The 15,301-nt window shown below is 36.6% G+C and overlaps 1 protein-coding gene across 1 annotated transcript in view; it reads left to right on the plus strand.

Annotated features, from left to right (window-relative positions):
* NRG3 (neuregulin 3) overlaps positions 1-15,301 on the plus strand; it is a gene marked incomplete at both ends in the record, with an annotated part of 374,647 nt that overhangs the window by 337,804 nt on the left and 21,542 nt on the right. Inside the window, 2 exons of the mRNA XM_079536012.1 lie at positions 9,671-9,773; positions 13,664-13,790. Coding sequence (XP_079392138.1) covers positions 9,671-9,773; positions 13,664-13,790 — 230 coding nt within the window. The remainder of the gene's footprint in view (positions 1-9,670; positions 9,774-13,663; positions 13,791-15,301) is intronic.

The raw sequence follows: 15,301 nt of genomic DNA on the forward strand, positions 1-15,301 counted from the left end.
TGATGGCAATATGTTGTCAAGTTGATGAATGGTGTTTTCTGATTCTGCTTTAGAGCAGAAGTTAGAGGTATGCCACTAAGATGATGATGAAGATAGGCCTTCTGAAGGAATCTCCTCTCTAGTTCTCAGAGAAGGAAAGCAGGTGAGAGCTGTCAAAGAGGTTCTTATTCTTCATATCCAGCTGGCAACTCTCATCACAAATGCAGCCCGTTTTGTCTTGTCTTTCTGCCATGAACTGCTGTCTCCATTTTCTTAATAACTTCCTCTAGATCTGAGATAATTTTTTTTTAAGTCACTTCTAACTATAAACTGATAGCACATCATTCTGAAAATACTTCTGCTATTGCTGAGTCTAATGCCTTATTCTGTAAACTGAAAGAACTAGCATTGCACTGTAGGGTTTTGGATCACCATGCATCTGTTTGAAGTGGCAGGTTTGTGGATTTTTTTTCTGACAATTCATGTACTTCATTCTTGAAGAAAGATCAGCATATGTCATGGATTTTGAAATGCAAAAATCTATTAGCAAAAAATCTGGTTACGTGCATCCTTGTCTTGAAGCATATGGTTGCATCCTTTGGGGCTATGACAGGTGTTTAAAATGTGTCTGAATACATTCATATATGGAGGTGGGACTATACATTGGTTTTTTGCACTTATCATTTCGGGAGGCCAGTAAAAGGAGTTAGAAGAATAAAGAAAACTGTATTTTTAACTATTTTAAGAATTTTCTTTGATCTGTGAGCACAATTAGGATGTCTAATAGAGTCTTGGAATATGGCAGTTGCTAAAGATTTTAATCCCCTTCGACAATCCTGAAGCAAAGGCATCTGAAAAGACTTGCACTGCAGCAGTCCCAGCAGTTGTGTACCCAGACTAGCTGACACTCAAGCAGTTTGGTTTTGGCAGCCTGCTGCTTACCTATAGCTTCTGCCAAGTTCACAAACTAAATCCATTACCGGGGGTGAGCACACAGAGCGAGTCTGCTAGACGTTTCGTGGGCTGAAGGCTTAACCGTGTCTTAACACTGCTACTCGCATTTATAGACATTAAGTATCTGCCATTGCTCTGTATGAACACTGGATCTATTATCCCTCTCATTGGCAAAATGCCTCTGGAGGATTAAAGGAAGAGTATAGCTGCTTACAGGCACCATACTGACTTTTCTCCCTCTGCCAACATAGACTGGGTGGCTCTCTGATTACTTGTAGGGATTTATCCTGCCTTAAGTGTTGTAGTCATTACAGTGATCAAACACGCATGTGCTGTGATGTGAACCTGACAGGAATGTTTTGTAACAAGGCCAGGGGGATGCCAGTGTACCTGGGCAGTGCACACAGCCAGGTCTCCTCCTTGTTTCCCCTGGCTCATGGTGTAGCTAGGGAAAATCAGTAGAACAAGTACTGGCTGCACAAGTAGACAGTCCCTTAATTCTTCACACACTGGGGGGCTTCTGCTGGGATGGTTTCAAGAGAAGCACCAGTGGTAACAGTGCTGTGAGGGATACTTGTTCAGCTCCATCTGGCAGTCTCTCTCCTGGTTGTTTCATCCATCTCTGGTCACTTGACTTGGAAGGAGGAGCCAGGTTAAAAAGTTGGGACTTGAAACAAAAAGAGAGTAAATACGTAGACCTGTGCCTGCCAAGTCCTGTTTGTGAAATGCTGTACTTCGGCAGCGATGCAGTACCCTGTGTCGTATCTTTCTGCAGCCAAGTCCTTGTGCTCAGTGCTCTCACCCTCCAAAGCCTTCCTGAGTAGAAGATCTCATTTCTACTCAAATATTTCAGGTTTCAGGTTACTAACAATTTTCTCTAGTTCTCCTGTCACTGGTTTTCCGTAGATTAAAAAAAAATAAAAATCACCCTGGTTTAAATAGCAGTAGTCAAAACAGAGACAGTATTTAATTATAATATTGCTTGGCTTACTGTGAGTTTCTGTTAATGTAACCATCAACAGTAACTGTTAAATATATTTTGGCAGCTCTGACGTTAGCTTGAGATTTGAATGAAATGTTCAATATTGGTAAGTGAGCAACATACAGAATATGTAAGCCTCACCCGTGGGAGAAATTCCGGTGATTGGTCTTCTCTGGTAACAGCAATGCAAGATCTGAGATACAATAAAATACGTGCTGGGAAATGAAGACGTTATTACATTAGATGTTAGGTATGCCTATGATCTCAAATAAGAAAACCCTCATCACCTAAGGAATTAGCAAGCCAGAATTAAACAATATTGTTGCATTATAAGATTATTATAATATTTTTATGTAACAGTTATCTCCAAAATATGGAGTTATGCATACAGTGACTTAGAGTGCAACAGTTAAGCATCTGATTTGATACCTATTGCACTTGGGATAGTCCCAACTTGGGTTAATCTCAGTATACATGTATGTGTATTAACTCATGCAAGAGTCTTGTGTCTAAATGTCCTTCCTTTTAATCCCTCTGTTTATTAACATGAAGTATGGCTGAACCAAGACCTCAGGAGAGCTGCAAGGCACAGCTGAGCCCTTGAGAAAACAGACTTTGCAGAAACAGAAGGTCCCATTACAAGAAGTGTGAATGCTGAGTGGAAATTTTGCTGAAAGATTTTTCATGCTGATTTCAAGGAAAAAAAAAAAGTTGATAGAAACAACATTTTGAAAGAGCAAAATGGTTTTTTATTAAAAGATATTAAAAAAAAAGGAAAAAGAAAAAATTAAAGCTGATAAAATCAGAGAAGAAAAATATGCAAGAAGCAGCCAAAAATTGAAGCACAAGACAGTGAGTCACTGTGGAACCAGGATAGCATACTATTACTACTCTTACCTCCCAGTTAAAGATGATCATACAGAATTGTAGCATTTACACAGACAGTCAGAGAAAGCGAAGGAATAATTATCTAAGAGAAATCTGTGTGATCCTGAAAGATCTCTAGGACTTGGCAAATAACTAACAGCATGTAAGAATATATATTAAAAACAAAAACCATAAGAATTGAAAAATAAAAGCCAAACATATCTAAACCTTTCTGGAAAGAAAATTATACAGTAAATCATAGCTGCTGTGATTTACACTTGAAAGCTTTTTACATATTTGTGAGAAGTTAGAAGCGTTTTTATGTGCAGCGCAGGAAATGTTGCAAGTTCCTTTGTTCAATGGAAGACCATTGACTATCGTTCAGATTTTGTAATTTATTGTGCATATGTGGATTTTCTTACCCAAATTTCAAATGATTTCAAAACTATATGATAGTATGAGATATCAGAATGTGATATTACGAGATGTGAGACTGATCAACAATGTTATAAACTCGAAGCTTGAACTGTGCACAGTATCTGCTTGGTTGGTGTTTGGCCATGAAACTAAATCATTTTTTTGCATACTGTCATTCTGTGGTTAGTTTGCCATCACTGAGACTGGTCTGATGGTGATTGACCTCATTTAAATGATTAAATTTGCATCAGTAGAAACTGGAGATACTTAAAGCTGTGGTTCTCAGTAAGCAAAAGTGACATAAGACTTGATTGTATGTCTTCAAGCCTTAGCTACCAGCTAAAACGCTGAAGTTACTAAAACACCAATGTTTTAACTCTTAGTTCGATAGCAGTTAGATCAGTGCTAGCAATGAGCATGCACACAGAGGCTGATAAGACTTATTTAGTGAATTTTGTTAATAAATGAATAATCTTAACAATCTTAGAAGTGGGATGAAAATAGATCAGAACAGACTTGTGTTGTCCTGGTTGTAAGTTGTCAATATAGGAAAAACTCCTAACCAAACATTTTCTGAAAAAAATGCAAAAGCTACTTCTCAACTCCTAAATGCCCACGGAACTACTTCAAGCTATTTTAATACGTTTATTATATTGAAAGTACTTAACTGAGGCTTTGAACGTTTGCTAGATTTGAACACTCTTTATAGCTGATAAAAACTACAGTTGCCTGCAGATAAAAGGAAATTATTGTTTTCTTAGGAAGCTAAAGTTAAAATTAATTTACCTTCAGAAATTGAAATCTTGCTGTTTAAAAGGGCTTATCAAATACTCACATCATAACAAGTAGTAATTACTAAGAATGCTAGCATGTTCAATCCTATTGTAAAATATTTTACACATTCTTATTTAACATTAGCCCATCTCAGTTTTTTCTTGTTTTGTTTTTGAAAATAGAATGAGACAAAAGGTGGAGAGTGATTTCATTTTCTAGCTTGTGTTTTATTTTGTTTTTTAAGAGTGGGTTTGATGGACCTATTTTTTCATGAGATTTTGGTTTATTAATTTTATGAGACTTGGCCTTTCACTAAGCAACTTAAAATTACTGACCCTGAGAGCTCAGGGTTAGAATCGTCTGCCTTTGCATCCCTTTTTCATGATGAGTTTTTAACATTCTGCTTAATTCGTTACTTCAGTTTGTAATATGCCATGCAAAACCACTGCTAATGCAGTATTAATAGTGTAGAATCAAGTACTCAAAAATAGGTCGTTCAAAGAGGTTGAGCAATCGTCCTTTCCTTCTCTGTCCTCTGCATACACAGAAAATGATCCCACTAGGATTAAATGTCAATAGTCAAGCATTGTATAATGTCACGCAATTGTAATAGATAATGAACTACATCTATTTCACTTTGCTCTTGGTAAGGTACTTTTGCTGTAGACATTCCATGGGCACAAGAAAATGTATTTTCTTAATCTTTGTTACTGCTGGAATTGTGGAACTGTTCTTCCCAAGAGAGGTTAACTATTACAGCTATGAAATGCTTTGTGAACGTTAGCCAGCAGAAGTTATCTTGATCCAATTCTAGCCTGAAATGTGAATCTGTGCAATTAACCTTGACACTGCCCTTTCTGTAAGTGATATGGGGTACAAACTTCCTTTCCTTACTTGAGAACTGAAGTATTCTGAAGCCCTTCCAGAAGAGAATTCTACCCAGACACAAGTCGAAGGAAGAAAACTCAATGACTAAGAAAGATATCTGAGAACTAGAATAAAGTATGGCATTGTATGTCAGAGCACATAGGCTCTTAATGAAATTGGAGCAGACTTAGCTGGGACAGGTTTTTCTATTTTTTATTTATTTTCATTGGCTTCTTCCTTTTGAGTTTGAGATGTTTATCAAAGTTTATTGTATTAATCTCTGAAATAGGAGAAAGAAGCATTATCCTCATGGTTATGGAAGATGTAAGGCTCTTGAATTACCCAAGGTCAAAGAAATTTGTGAACTGCAGCTTGTTGTATTTTAACTGCTAAATCACTCTGCCTTAGAACAAGCCACAGCATATGGCAGTGCGTCTGTGTGGCAGGTTTTTGCAAGTGAAAGAACAGGGAAAACTCTTGGGAGAGCTGAAAGTCTGATGCTGAGGCAATCACAGATTGTTTTGTGGAACTTGCAGTCTTTTTTTATTCTCTTCATAAGTTATATTTAGAACGCCTTATATAGTTCAGTATTTGTCACATATAAATCTAAGTATATTAGGAAATATGCTCTTAACTAATCATTTGCCTTTTCATTTGTGATAATCCATGCTTCATTGGAAATCTCAATGTGCACTGAGTTTCCATGCAGTCCTCCTCTTTTGTTGTACAGAAGACTTCTATACGGTCCTCTGAGGATACAGGACACCAGTAATTTTCTAAGTAGCAAATGATGCTACTGAGGTATATGAAAGTTACTATTTGTGTTTTGTTATAATTTTCACTAGGCCAGTGCAGTTCTTTATAGTTGGAATAACTTTCAAAGTTATTTCAATGAACTGAGAAAATATACAATAAAACTAGAGGATCAAGTGATTATGGCTGGTAACGGTGTTGTACGTTAGGCTAAAAAAAGTCTACATTAATCTGTTTTTGTTAGCTGATTTTTTTTTTCTTAGTCGTATGGATAGAAATACATGTAGTTCTTTCTCAAGGAACCCATACCCCTATTCTTTTATAGCAAAGTTACAAAGGAGAGACATGTTTCAACTTACTTACACAACCAAAGCACTATATTCTTCAGAAGTAGCAATCATGAGAAAAATGTCTGTCCTGCACATTTTATCCTCTGAAGTTTTATGTGCATGCTTCAGCAGGTCTTTCCATATGCATAAAGCAGAGAGAGGACAGCCTTTAAGAGTAAATTTTAAAGAGCAAGAGAATCAAAAGGGAACACAACACCTGGAATATGACATGTACTTTTTTCAGTGACAGGTTAAATTTGACTGCAGTGTGATCACTAGAAGAAGCATTGCTTTCATGGGTCACCAATAGTCAATTTTATATTTCATAACAGTAGCAAATATGTGAAATAAGCTTAGTAGTAAAGGTGTGAGAAGTTGAATTCAAGCTTAGAATGATGAAAGAGGCAAGGTGAAAGGTGAGTTAAGTTTGTTGTGGCAATGAAGACGAGAAAGAATCAATTATGTAAATAAAAGTGGGCTGGATATGTAAATGACGTACATGGTGAATGAGGATTTGCCTACAGGAACCTGTCCTGAGGGACTTAATGCTCCACTTGAGTTTGTCTTGTCTTAATGGATCATTCTTTCCATAATTTACACTAAACAAAATAGTCGAATCAATTCACTGTTTTATTGTTCAGCTGGTTTATGTTTGTTGGTATGTGTATAATTAATTTCAATGCTGAATGGAAATACTGTTCTGCATTCTTAACTGGATTATCCAAGAAAATCAACATCAGCTTATAGTTTGGGTTTTTAGCTGCATCGTTTTCTTGCCTGTTAGTTAAATGAGGAATCTCTCCCTAGAATGTTTATTTCAATAAAATGTAATCAAGATAGTCTATTTCACCAGGAATGTATGAATAATTATCAGTAGAGAGAGACATCTAATAATTTGAGTCACAATTTATATTACCTTGGGTAGTTTGTTAGTGTGTGAATACGTGCGTCTGTGTAGGCTGATGCATCTACAGCTAAGGAGAAGTAATCTTTGGTTCTCATTTTTGCACATTATTTTCATTGGTGTTCTGTTCTGTGAGAGCAAGAGCACTCAGCAGCACTCTGCTGAAGCTCTCTGGCTTATCATGTGTTAGGTTCAAGGGCCCTCATTTGCACACCTCAGCTTCTGAGAGCTCAGTTGTACTGTACAAGTTCAGGGCAATGGTGGACTTAAAGCATGTCAACAATGAGGAGACCTTCAAAGTTTTCAGGGAGATTCAGATTAAATTTCTGTCAAAAGGAAGGGCTTTGATTTGTTTTTAAAGGAAAAACAAAAAGGATGTGGAAGACTTGAGAATAGAAAAATGCTAAACTGATTATATTTTAAGATGCTTGAGATGGAAAATGGAGTCCAATACATAAACACAGATTTAAAGGATATAAAAAAAATGAACAAAGGTGTCTAATGGAGTTAAGCTAATCAATAACTGGTTCTTTAAATATGTGCCATACAGAATAAACAGAAAGTAAAGAAAGCATTGATCAGAATGTCTTGAAAGCTAGTGACATGACAGGGATTAAACAGTCTACACAAAAGACTTAAATCTTCACATAGTGGTTTGGGCAGGATGATATTGTCCAGTCTCTGAAGTGCTTTTATCTTGGTAAAATGTATTCTAAAGCATCTTTAACAAGACAGTGATAGCTATTCTGAACTGACAAAAGACCATGGACATATGAAATTCATAGTTTCAACAAAACAACAAAAGCAATAAAGTTTTTAATGGACACCTAAGTTGACAGAAAAGCAAAAGTAGGTCTTTTTTTCACAAGGCTTACATCTGTTTCTTTTTAATTATATGCAATGTCTGAGTGAAATTACTGTTTGTAAGTATGTATGTTTTATTTGTGATCTTAGGCAGAACGTGCTGAAATTGGTATTGAGTCAGAATAGATTGACAGTTGTGAAGCTGAATAATCCCTTAACTATTTGCAGTGTGTTCACCCTGACAAAGTGATTTGAAATGCATAAGATCAGTCCTATGAGCATTGTAGTGGAAATGGAAGGTGGATAGCTCTGTATTTATGCACTGTAGTGAAAAACAAGGAACAAGAAGCCCCAAATCCGTAGTTGGTTGCTGTAGGAATTTACTGTCTAGATCCAAATTATATTCATGCTGTAAGGAATGGGATTAAAGCTCTGATGAAATCTATTTTATTGCTATATTACCAATGTTTTCTAATGAATTACATTTCTGGCTATGTTTCAGACTTCCTAGGTTACTATATTTGCTTCTTGTTATGTTTAAAACAGTACCATAACAGTACAACATCTAGAATTTCAAAACTAAATGAGGAAGAAAAGTCAACAGGAGCTGAGGATGTTTTGCATCTTAGAAATGAGTTCTTAATCACTATATTATTCTTTGAGTGAGCAAGTAAAGAAGTAATTAAGAAACAAATGTTTGCTACTTGTAATTTTTTTTTAAACAGCTTATGATAGGGAAATTGGACTTTTGCTAGAGACAAATTGTTCTTGAAAAATCCAAATGTTTAGAAATGGCAATGGAGTAGTCTTTTTTTTTTGCTTGGGTAATAAATAATTAGTACTGATGAGGACACTGTACGTAGTATTTAGTCATTGTAATAAATACAGTATTTAACTGAAGTTCCAGTTAGATTATGATTTTTCCAATATTTGCCCAGTTTAATCTTGTTGTTGTCATACATTCTTTCTTCTTAGAACCCTGAGCCTTGCACACTTAGAATATGGAGTTGCTGTAAACCCACTTAACACATGAGTCTGATATCCATGTTTACAGAGGTTCTGCACTGAAGATCTCTGACTTAGAAAGGAAACGTAACTTTGCCAGTGTAGTGAGCTTGTACTGTGCTTTGATAATCCTCCATGTTGGTTTTCTACCTCAAACTCATGAATGAAGAGATTATTTTATGTGCTATATGTTTTGGAAAAGTGACCCTAAAACAACAATCTTACAACAGTTTGTACTATAGAAGTGGTAGAATTAATAAAAATATAATAGAATATTTAGGAGCTCTTGATAAATTCAGTGTGTGAAACTCCATTTGCCCATCAGCTTCTGTCTGTAGTCATGAATGAGATCTTTATCTTGTTTTCTTAGCTTTTTTCTTCTTTTTTTTTTTTTTAAATTCATTCTGTTCCTGTTTTGAAATCAATTGGTAGGTGATGAGATTTATTAATGAAATTACTTCAGAAAATTGAGATTTCCAGGATGCATTGTGACGTAATAGTCTTTGGAATCCAAAGTTGGTTGAATTAATTTTTTCACTATATAAGAATAACCATGCTATCAGAAAAGAAAAAGAAAAAAAAAAAAAAAAAAAAAAAACCCTGACATTTTTCTGGTAGCTAAAAATGAACTCCCGAGTCTTGTGAGACTTTGGGAGAGCTCTGATGGATCTTGCCTTAAGCCAGTTAAGCTCCATGGTTGTAGGGCTCTTTATTCTACTGACAGTGGAAGCATGATCTTCTAAAAAGCGGGAAAGGGGCATGTAGGGCAAAGAAAATGTTAAACATCCCTGATTTTTATGCTTATGTATCTTTGAATGTGTTTGGCGACCATTTTATAAAACTTTCCTAGGAGACCATACCTCTACGAGATAAGAGGTTCAGAGAAACATTCATTCTGTTGAGGAACTGGACAACTCAGAACTCCAGAATCTCACATGTTTGTCCATCACTGGTGAAACCATGTTGTACAGTAATCCACTTTTTACAAGTACTGTTTTCTGATGCCTTTATAATTCTCAATTTTGCTGTTTACAGAGAGCGAAGAAATTTACCAGCGCCAGGTGCTGTCTATTTCCTGTATCGTCTTTGGCATAGTCGTAGTGGGCATGCTTTGTGCAGCGTTCTACTTCAAAACAAAGTAAGAGCCTTTGTCTAGTGTGTTTGTTTTTCAGCTTCTGTCCTTTTTACGGCTTTCCAGTTCTTCAGTTTCTCCCCTCTGTTTGAAGCTGTTGTTATTTCCAGGCAGGTTAGAACAGTTCTCCATGGCTAGAATATCTAAGTGAAAAACAAAACAAAACAAAACAAAAAGCCATGCACACAAACAACAAGTAGTACATGTCCTTTCTGTTTTCCTATACCAGGAAAGAAGAGATTGTGTCCCTTGTATTCCTTTCTCTGGACAATAATTGGCATTAATCACTTCCTTATTTTGAAAACTAAAGGCTTATGATACCTTTTTTTAATTTTCGTTCTGCATTTTGTTTTCCTTAATGTCCCTCTTTTTTCTGTATGCTGGGAATAAAGGCAAAAGTTAGCAATGTGTGAACAGTCAAGTTCCTTGTGGATAACTGCAGCCATTAGCTGAGAGTTGTAAACTGATGATGTGAGCTGCATAACTGAGTATTCTTAGTTCACAAGGATGTGGAACTGTATAACTAAGGTGGAATCATCTGTACTAAACTTTTTTCAAGCAAAATACTTTTCATTTTATTTTTCTTTATCTCCTCCACTGGACATTATCTTTAATATTTATTGCTGTGTGTGTAATTTGACTACACAAACCTCATGGCAATTACATGACGTGCTTGTTAACGCCACTGCATTTATAAATATGTTCTGTATGGCCATCATCCTTCATTGCTGTTCAAACTAGAGCTAATGAGAAAACATGCATCAATATAAATATTATCTGCATGACGTTAGCCATGGTGGCTGAGTATTAAGAATGTGGAGGTTTCTACAATTTAGAAGTTAGATGCTTATCTGAATACACACAGACCATAAATTTATTTTAATGGGAAGGAAATCTGATGAAAACTACTTTCTGCAGGAAAAAAATAATGTTTCAAGCTTTCTCTCAGGAAAAGGAGAAATGCACACTGGAAAAATCACCAGACCTTTTTATTTTTTTCCCCTTTCTGCACAAATTTCAGCACTACTGTGCACATGATTTGAGTGAAGACTTGGACCTGGTTCATTTTTTTCTAACCCCCCTTACCTGTTCTAATGAGTTAAGGGATTCTATTTAACTGTTCTTTCGAGCTAGAGTCTGACAGGAACATAAACCAAGGGGATTCTGTAGTGGGGCAGCTATTTTTAAAAATAATGAGTAGAAGTAATGCATCAAAGTTGCACTCAGAGGACTGTAGTGGTTCCTATCTCAGGTTTGTGTTTTTTTTTATTGGTTTTAACTGATAGTTAGGAGTTACTGAGAAGAATTAAAGTGTACTTATGCCAGATTCTGGAATCTGAAATTTGAGGAGTATTGAGAAAATGAGCACCTTCAGTTCTGTCAAGAGGTCCTTTCAAACATAGGAAGCACAGCAGTGTTAGCATACTAATCCCTAAGTGCCTGATTGTGGTCCCATCTTGCAAACTGTCCAGAAAGTAAGCCTTTTCACTGCTTTGTCCCTGTATTCACAGGAAGTTAGCATGCCTGTTCGTTGTCTAGATAACCAAATCTATGATGACCAGGCAGGTGAGGTAATAGAGTTTGCCCAATCTAAGGCAGGAGATGGGAATGCTGTGGCTATGCAGTAATAGCTGGAGATGTCAAAAGCTATAGAAGTTAAGTAGCACTGCAATTTCTCTTGCCTTTCAAATTGATTTCTTAAATGTTTTCACTGCTCATGAGGTTTTTTCCCCTTTTGTTATTAGCACCATTCCCACAAAAGCCTGGAAAGAGTCAGTAATTAATTATCAGTCTGCATGTTGTTTTTCTGCTAATGCCTTGACTCAAACTTCAGCAGGTGACCATGGTTGCATACCAGGCTCACCTCAGTACAGGTCAGCCTGGGACACTCCCTCTAAAGCATGATTCCAAGTCACTGGAGACTAAGGGAAACATTTTGTTCATCCCTCTTGGTCTGAACACCCATGTGAAGCGCCTGGCCCGCACAAGAGTGCCTGAACTGGGTTGCATAGAGGCCGCATAAAACATTATTGTATCTCTGATGCTGCCCAGTGTCTCAAGGGTATAAAAGCGAAGTTAAGGCTGAAGCAGCAAAGTTAAAATGAATCAACCATGATGTATGTTAGCACAACAGATTTTCAGATGTTTTCATCATGCAGACGTGTCTCCATCATGCTTGCAGGTTATCCAAGCATTCCTCCTGTCTGGGGGATGATCTTCTTGTTTAACTTTTATCAAATATTACTTAACATCTAGGGAAACTGAATGGTGCACAATCTGGCAGGGAAAAGGAAGTTTATTTGAAGAAGCAGACCCTGACTTCTTCATCCTGATGTTTGTATAATACCTGCTGCTAGATGTATGTGATTTGCTATACAGTGTATTAAAAATCCTTTAAAATATATTCTCTCTGGGCAAGTTAGAACTTTATAACTAAACACTATGCCCTTCCAATTTTTCATTTCACAGTAGTAAAGAAATTACTCTTAAGTGTTAACAACGGAGGGGAGACAACAGTAAAAAGCAATGGGCTTCTCTTTATGGCTTAGGATTTTATAGATGACCAGTGACTTCATTTTCTTGCCAAGATAATACTTTATTGCAGAATATCTGTGAAGTAAAACACAGAAGACTCATTTGTTTTAAAGACTAAAAATACGAAATAAATATATTAAGCAGTAACTTTAAATTATTAATTTCAAGTTTTATAATCCTGCATCCTATTTTTTGGCAAAATGAATATGCATAAACCTAACATCAGCGTTAGGTTACATGAACATTAAAGGGAAACTAATTATTAAATTGTTTTTCTTTGTATATTACCTTATAGAATCTCAGTTGTAATGTTAAAAATCACTCGCTGCCTGCTGAAATTTGGCTCAGCATCAGCTGCTGTACAGAAGCTGTGCATAGCACAGCGAAGCAGGGCTGCTGCTGCTGGCCAGTCCTTGACCTTGCTGGGTGGGCTCCAGGGTCTTTGTAGGATTGCTGCATGCAGTGCATCTGCTGAGGAGAATAAGGTAGGAAGGAAAGAATTAAACTAGCAGTGGGGACTTATTTCTCGTTTAGAACTCCAACAGTGTATCTTTCCAAAAGCGGAGCAGTCTCCGATTAAAGGCCTCAAATATATTCTGCTGACTGTATTTGCTTAACTGAGCTTTATCTGCTGGCAGAGGATAAAATACTTCCTTAAAATAGAGCTTTCTGCCTGAAATCCACAAAAATGTGTAGAACTTTAGAACTCAGTTTGTCAATATAATACGGCAGAAAGAGAAAGCTGTTTTTAATCATATAGTTATCTCTTGAATATTGCAAATGACTTGTCTTAGAGGCATTGTCAGCTGTGACATAGTGGATCATAGTGTAATATGTCAAAAGTAGCCTCAGATACACTATTGATGCTTTTTTCCAGATTAAAGCATGTAAGCAAAAGCTGATGTATGCAAGATAGTAGGTGAAGTCTAATGAGCTGCTAGCAGAAATGTTTGATTCTGTCACACATTTTATAACAAACAGAGACAAATGCTGCTGTATTTGTCAAAATCTCTGTTCCAAATCTGAGCAAAATGCTTTTTTAATATCCAGGCCTACTTGCAATTGTTAAATATGTTGTAGATAATCTTTCTTTCAAATTTCTGTGCTAAAACAGCCAGCATGCTATTGTAGTAATCTGAGAATAGAAGACATTTTTGAGAGAAGAGCTCTTTTCTTCTTTTGTTCAGTTTCTCCAGAAAATGACCACTGCATTGAAATATTAGACACTGGTGAATTAATGCAGCTGGTTATTCCAATGTGGTGAAGTTTGGAAAAAAAGGACCCCTAGTTATATAAATATCGTGGCTATAGTAGGAGTTGAAACTAGCTCGCTCTTACATGAATTTTATTTCTTTCTGCAGGAAACAAACAAAGCAAATTCATGAACAGCTGAAAGAAACGCAGAATAGGAAAACCTACAGCCTAAATGCTTCTAGCATGATGGCAGAGTCAGAGTGTATGGCACAAAGCCGAGTCCAGCTGCAAAATGTAAGTAATCCTGCCAGCTACAACATTTAATAGCCTGGCTGCATTCCTGCCGCTTATGGCAGAACATCACCATGCTGCTATTAGCATCTAAGCAATGGGAACAAGAATTCTCTCATCTTTCATAACTTTTTTTTTTTTTTTTTTTAATCAGGACAGTTAATGGAAAACACCAAGCAGGGATTTTTTTAAGAAGAGTTATTTCAATGGGCCGTGGGGCATTTTGCTCCTGCAGTAGAGTTTGCTGAGCCCCCTAGTAATGTATTCAACACTGAAAGTGTCTATCTGAGCATTTCCCTGTACCTTAGCTCACAAGTGTGGTTTATAGGTGAAGTGGGGGACTTAAATCTTGAATGATTTTTGAATATTTCAGTACAGCACATTAATGGATCTGAGGGAAAAAATGTAGAGATGAGACACAGTTAATTCAGAGTAAATTCAGAACCTAGACCTAAACTTAGGCATGCTAACTAGTGCCCAAGGTAGGCAGTTCAGATGGTGTCGTTTGCCTGGCTCTTGAGTTAAACAAAGGGGCTTCTGATAGTAGAAAGCAATCTGTTCAAACTATGTTTGAAATGTATTTAGTCATGTTCTGAATATAGTTATACGTGAGTTAATAGAATCCCATAATGACGAAATATGTAGTTAATTTTAAACAAGGAAGTGGAAGACAACTGATATATTTAGCCCATGATGCACATTATTTTCTAATGCATGCTGTTTTCTTCCTCCCATTCATACACATTTGGTGCTTTGAAACAACTGAAAATGATGTTGTTAGCAAGGCCAAAATTGGAGTATTACAGGAGACAGTGAGAGGTGTATCGAATCCTTTCTAAATGGTAAATTCTTATAAACAAATGAAAATCTCAACTTGAGTATTAAGAAATATCAAGCAAAGTGTCATCAGCTTTGTTTCAAGGAACTACTCTGTTTGCCAGATTCCATCAAAATAATGGGAGTCAAGCAAAAGTGAGCTCTCAAGCCCTCTTAGCCACAGATGTCTCTGTTCCTGATTTACATCAAATGAAAGCCCTTTTAAGCAGTCTGGAGTGAGCTGAGCCTCTGTGCTGTGGCAGAAGAGCGCGTGTTAGAGCACTGCTTGTGGTCACCAGAGGTTTTGTTTTTTAGGAGCCCTGTTGTGATGGTTGTTACGTTTTGTGATTCAGGTAAAATTCGCTGTATCAAAGGGGAAAGTAGCTTCACTAAATGGACACTGACAGTTTAGGAGGCCTTCCGTAGTTCCTTGTTTAAATTTAATTTAATTCAGCCATATTTTACTTCTTGCCCTTAAAACAAGCTGTTAGGAGTGTTGCTGCCTTGTGATGGTGACAACAAATGTTAAATTTGCGAAAAGCTTTTGTGATTCTTTTGTTCTAACATGCAAATTGGGTTGTGGTTAACACTCTTTTTTTCACTCTTTTTCTCTGTAATTCAGAAACTAGACCTAAACTTAGGCATGCTAACTAGTGCCCAAGGTAGGCAGTTCAGATGGTGTCATTTGTCTGGCTCTT

This window comes from Tetrao urogallus (genome assembly GCF_951394365.1).
Source record: "Tetrao urogallus genome assembly, chromosome: 5".
Taxonomy (NCBI): domain Eukaryota; kingdom Metazoa; phylum Chordata; class Aves; order Galliformes; family Phasianidae; genus Tetrao; species Tetrao urogallus.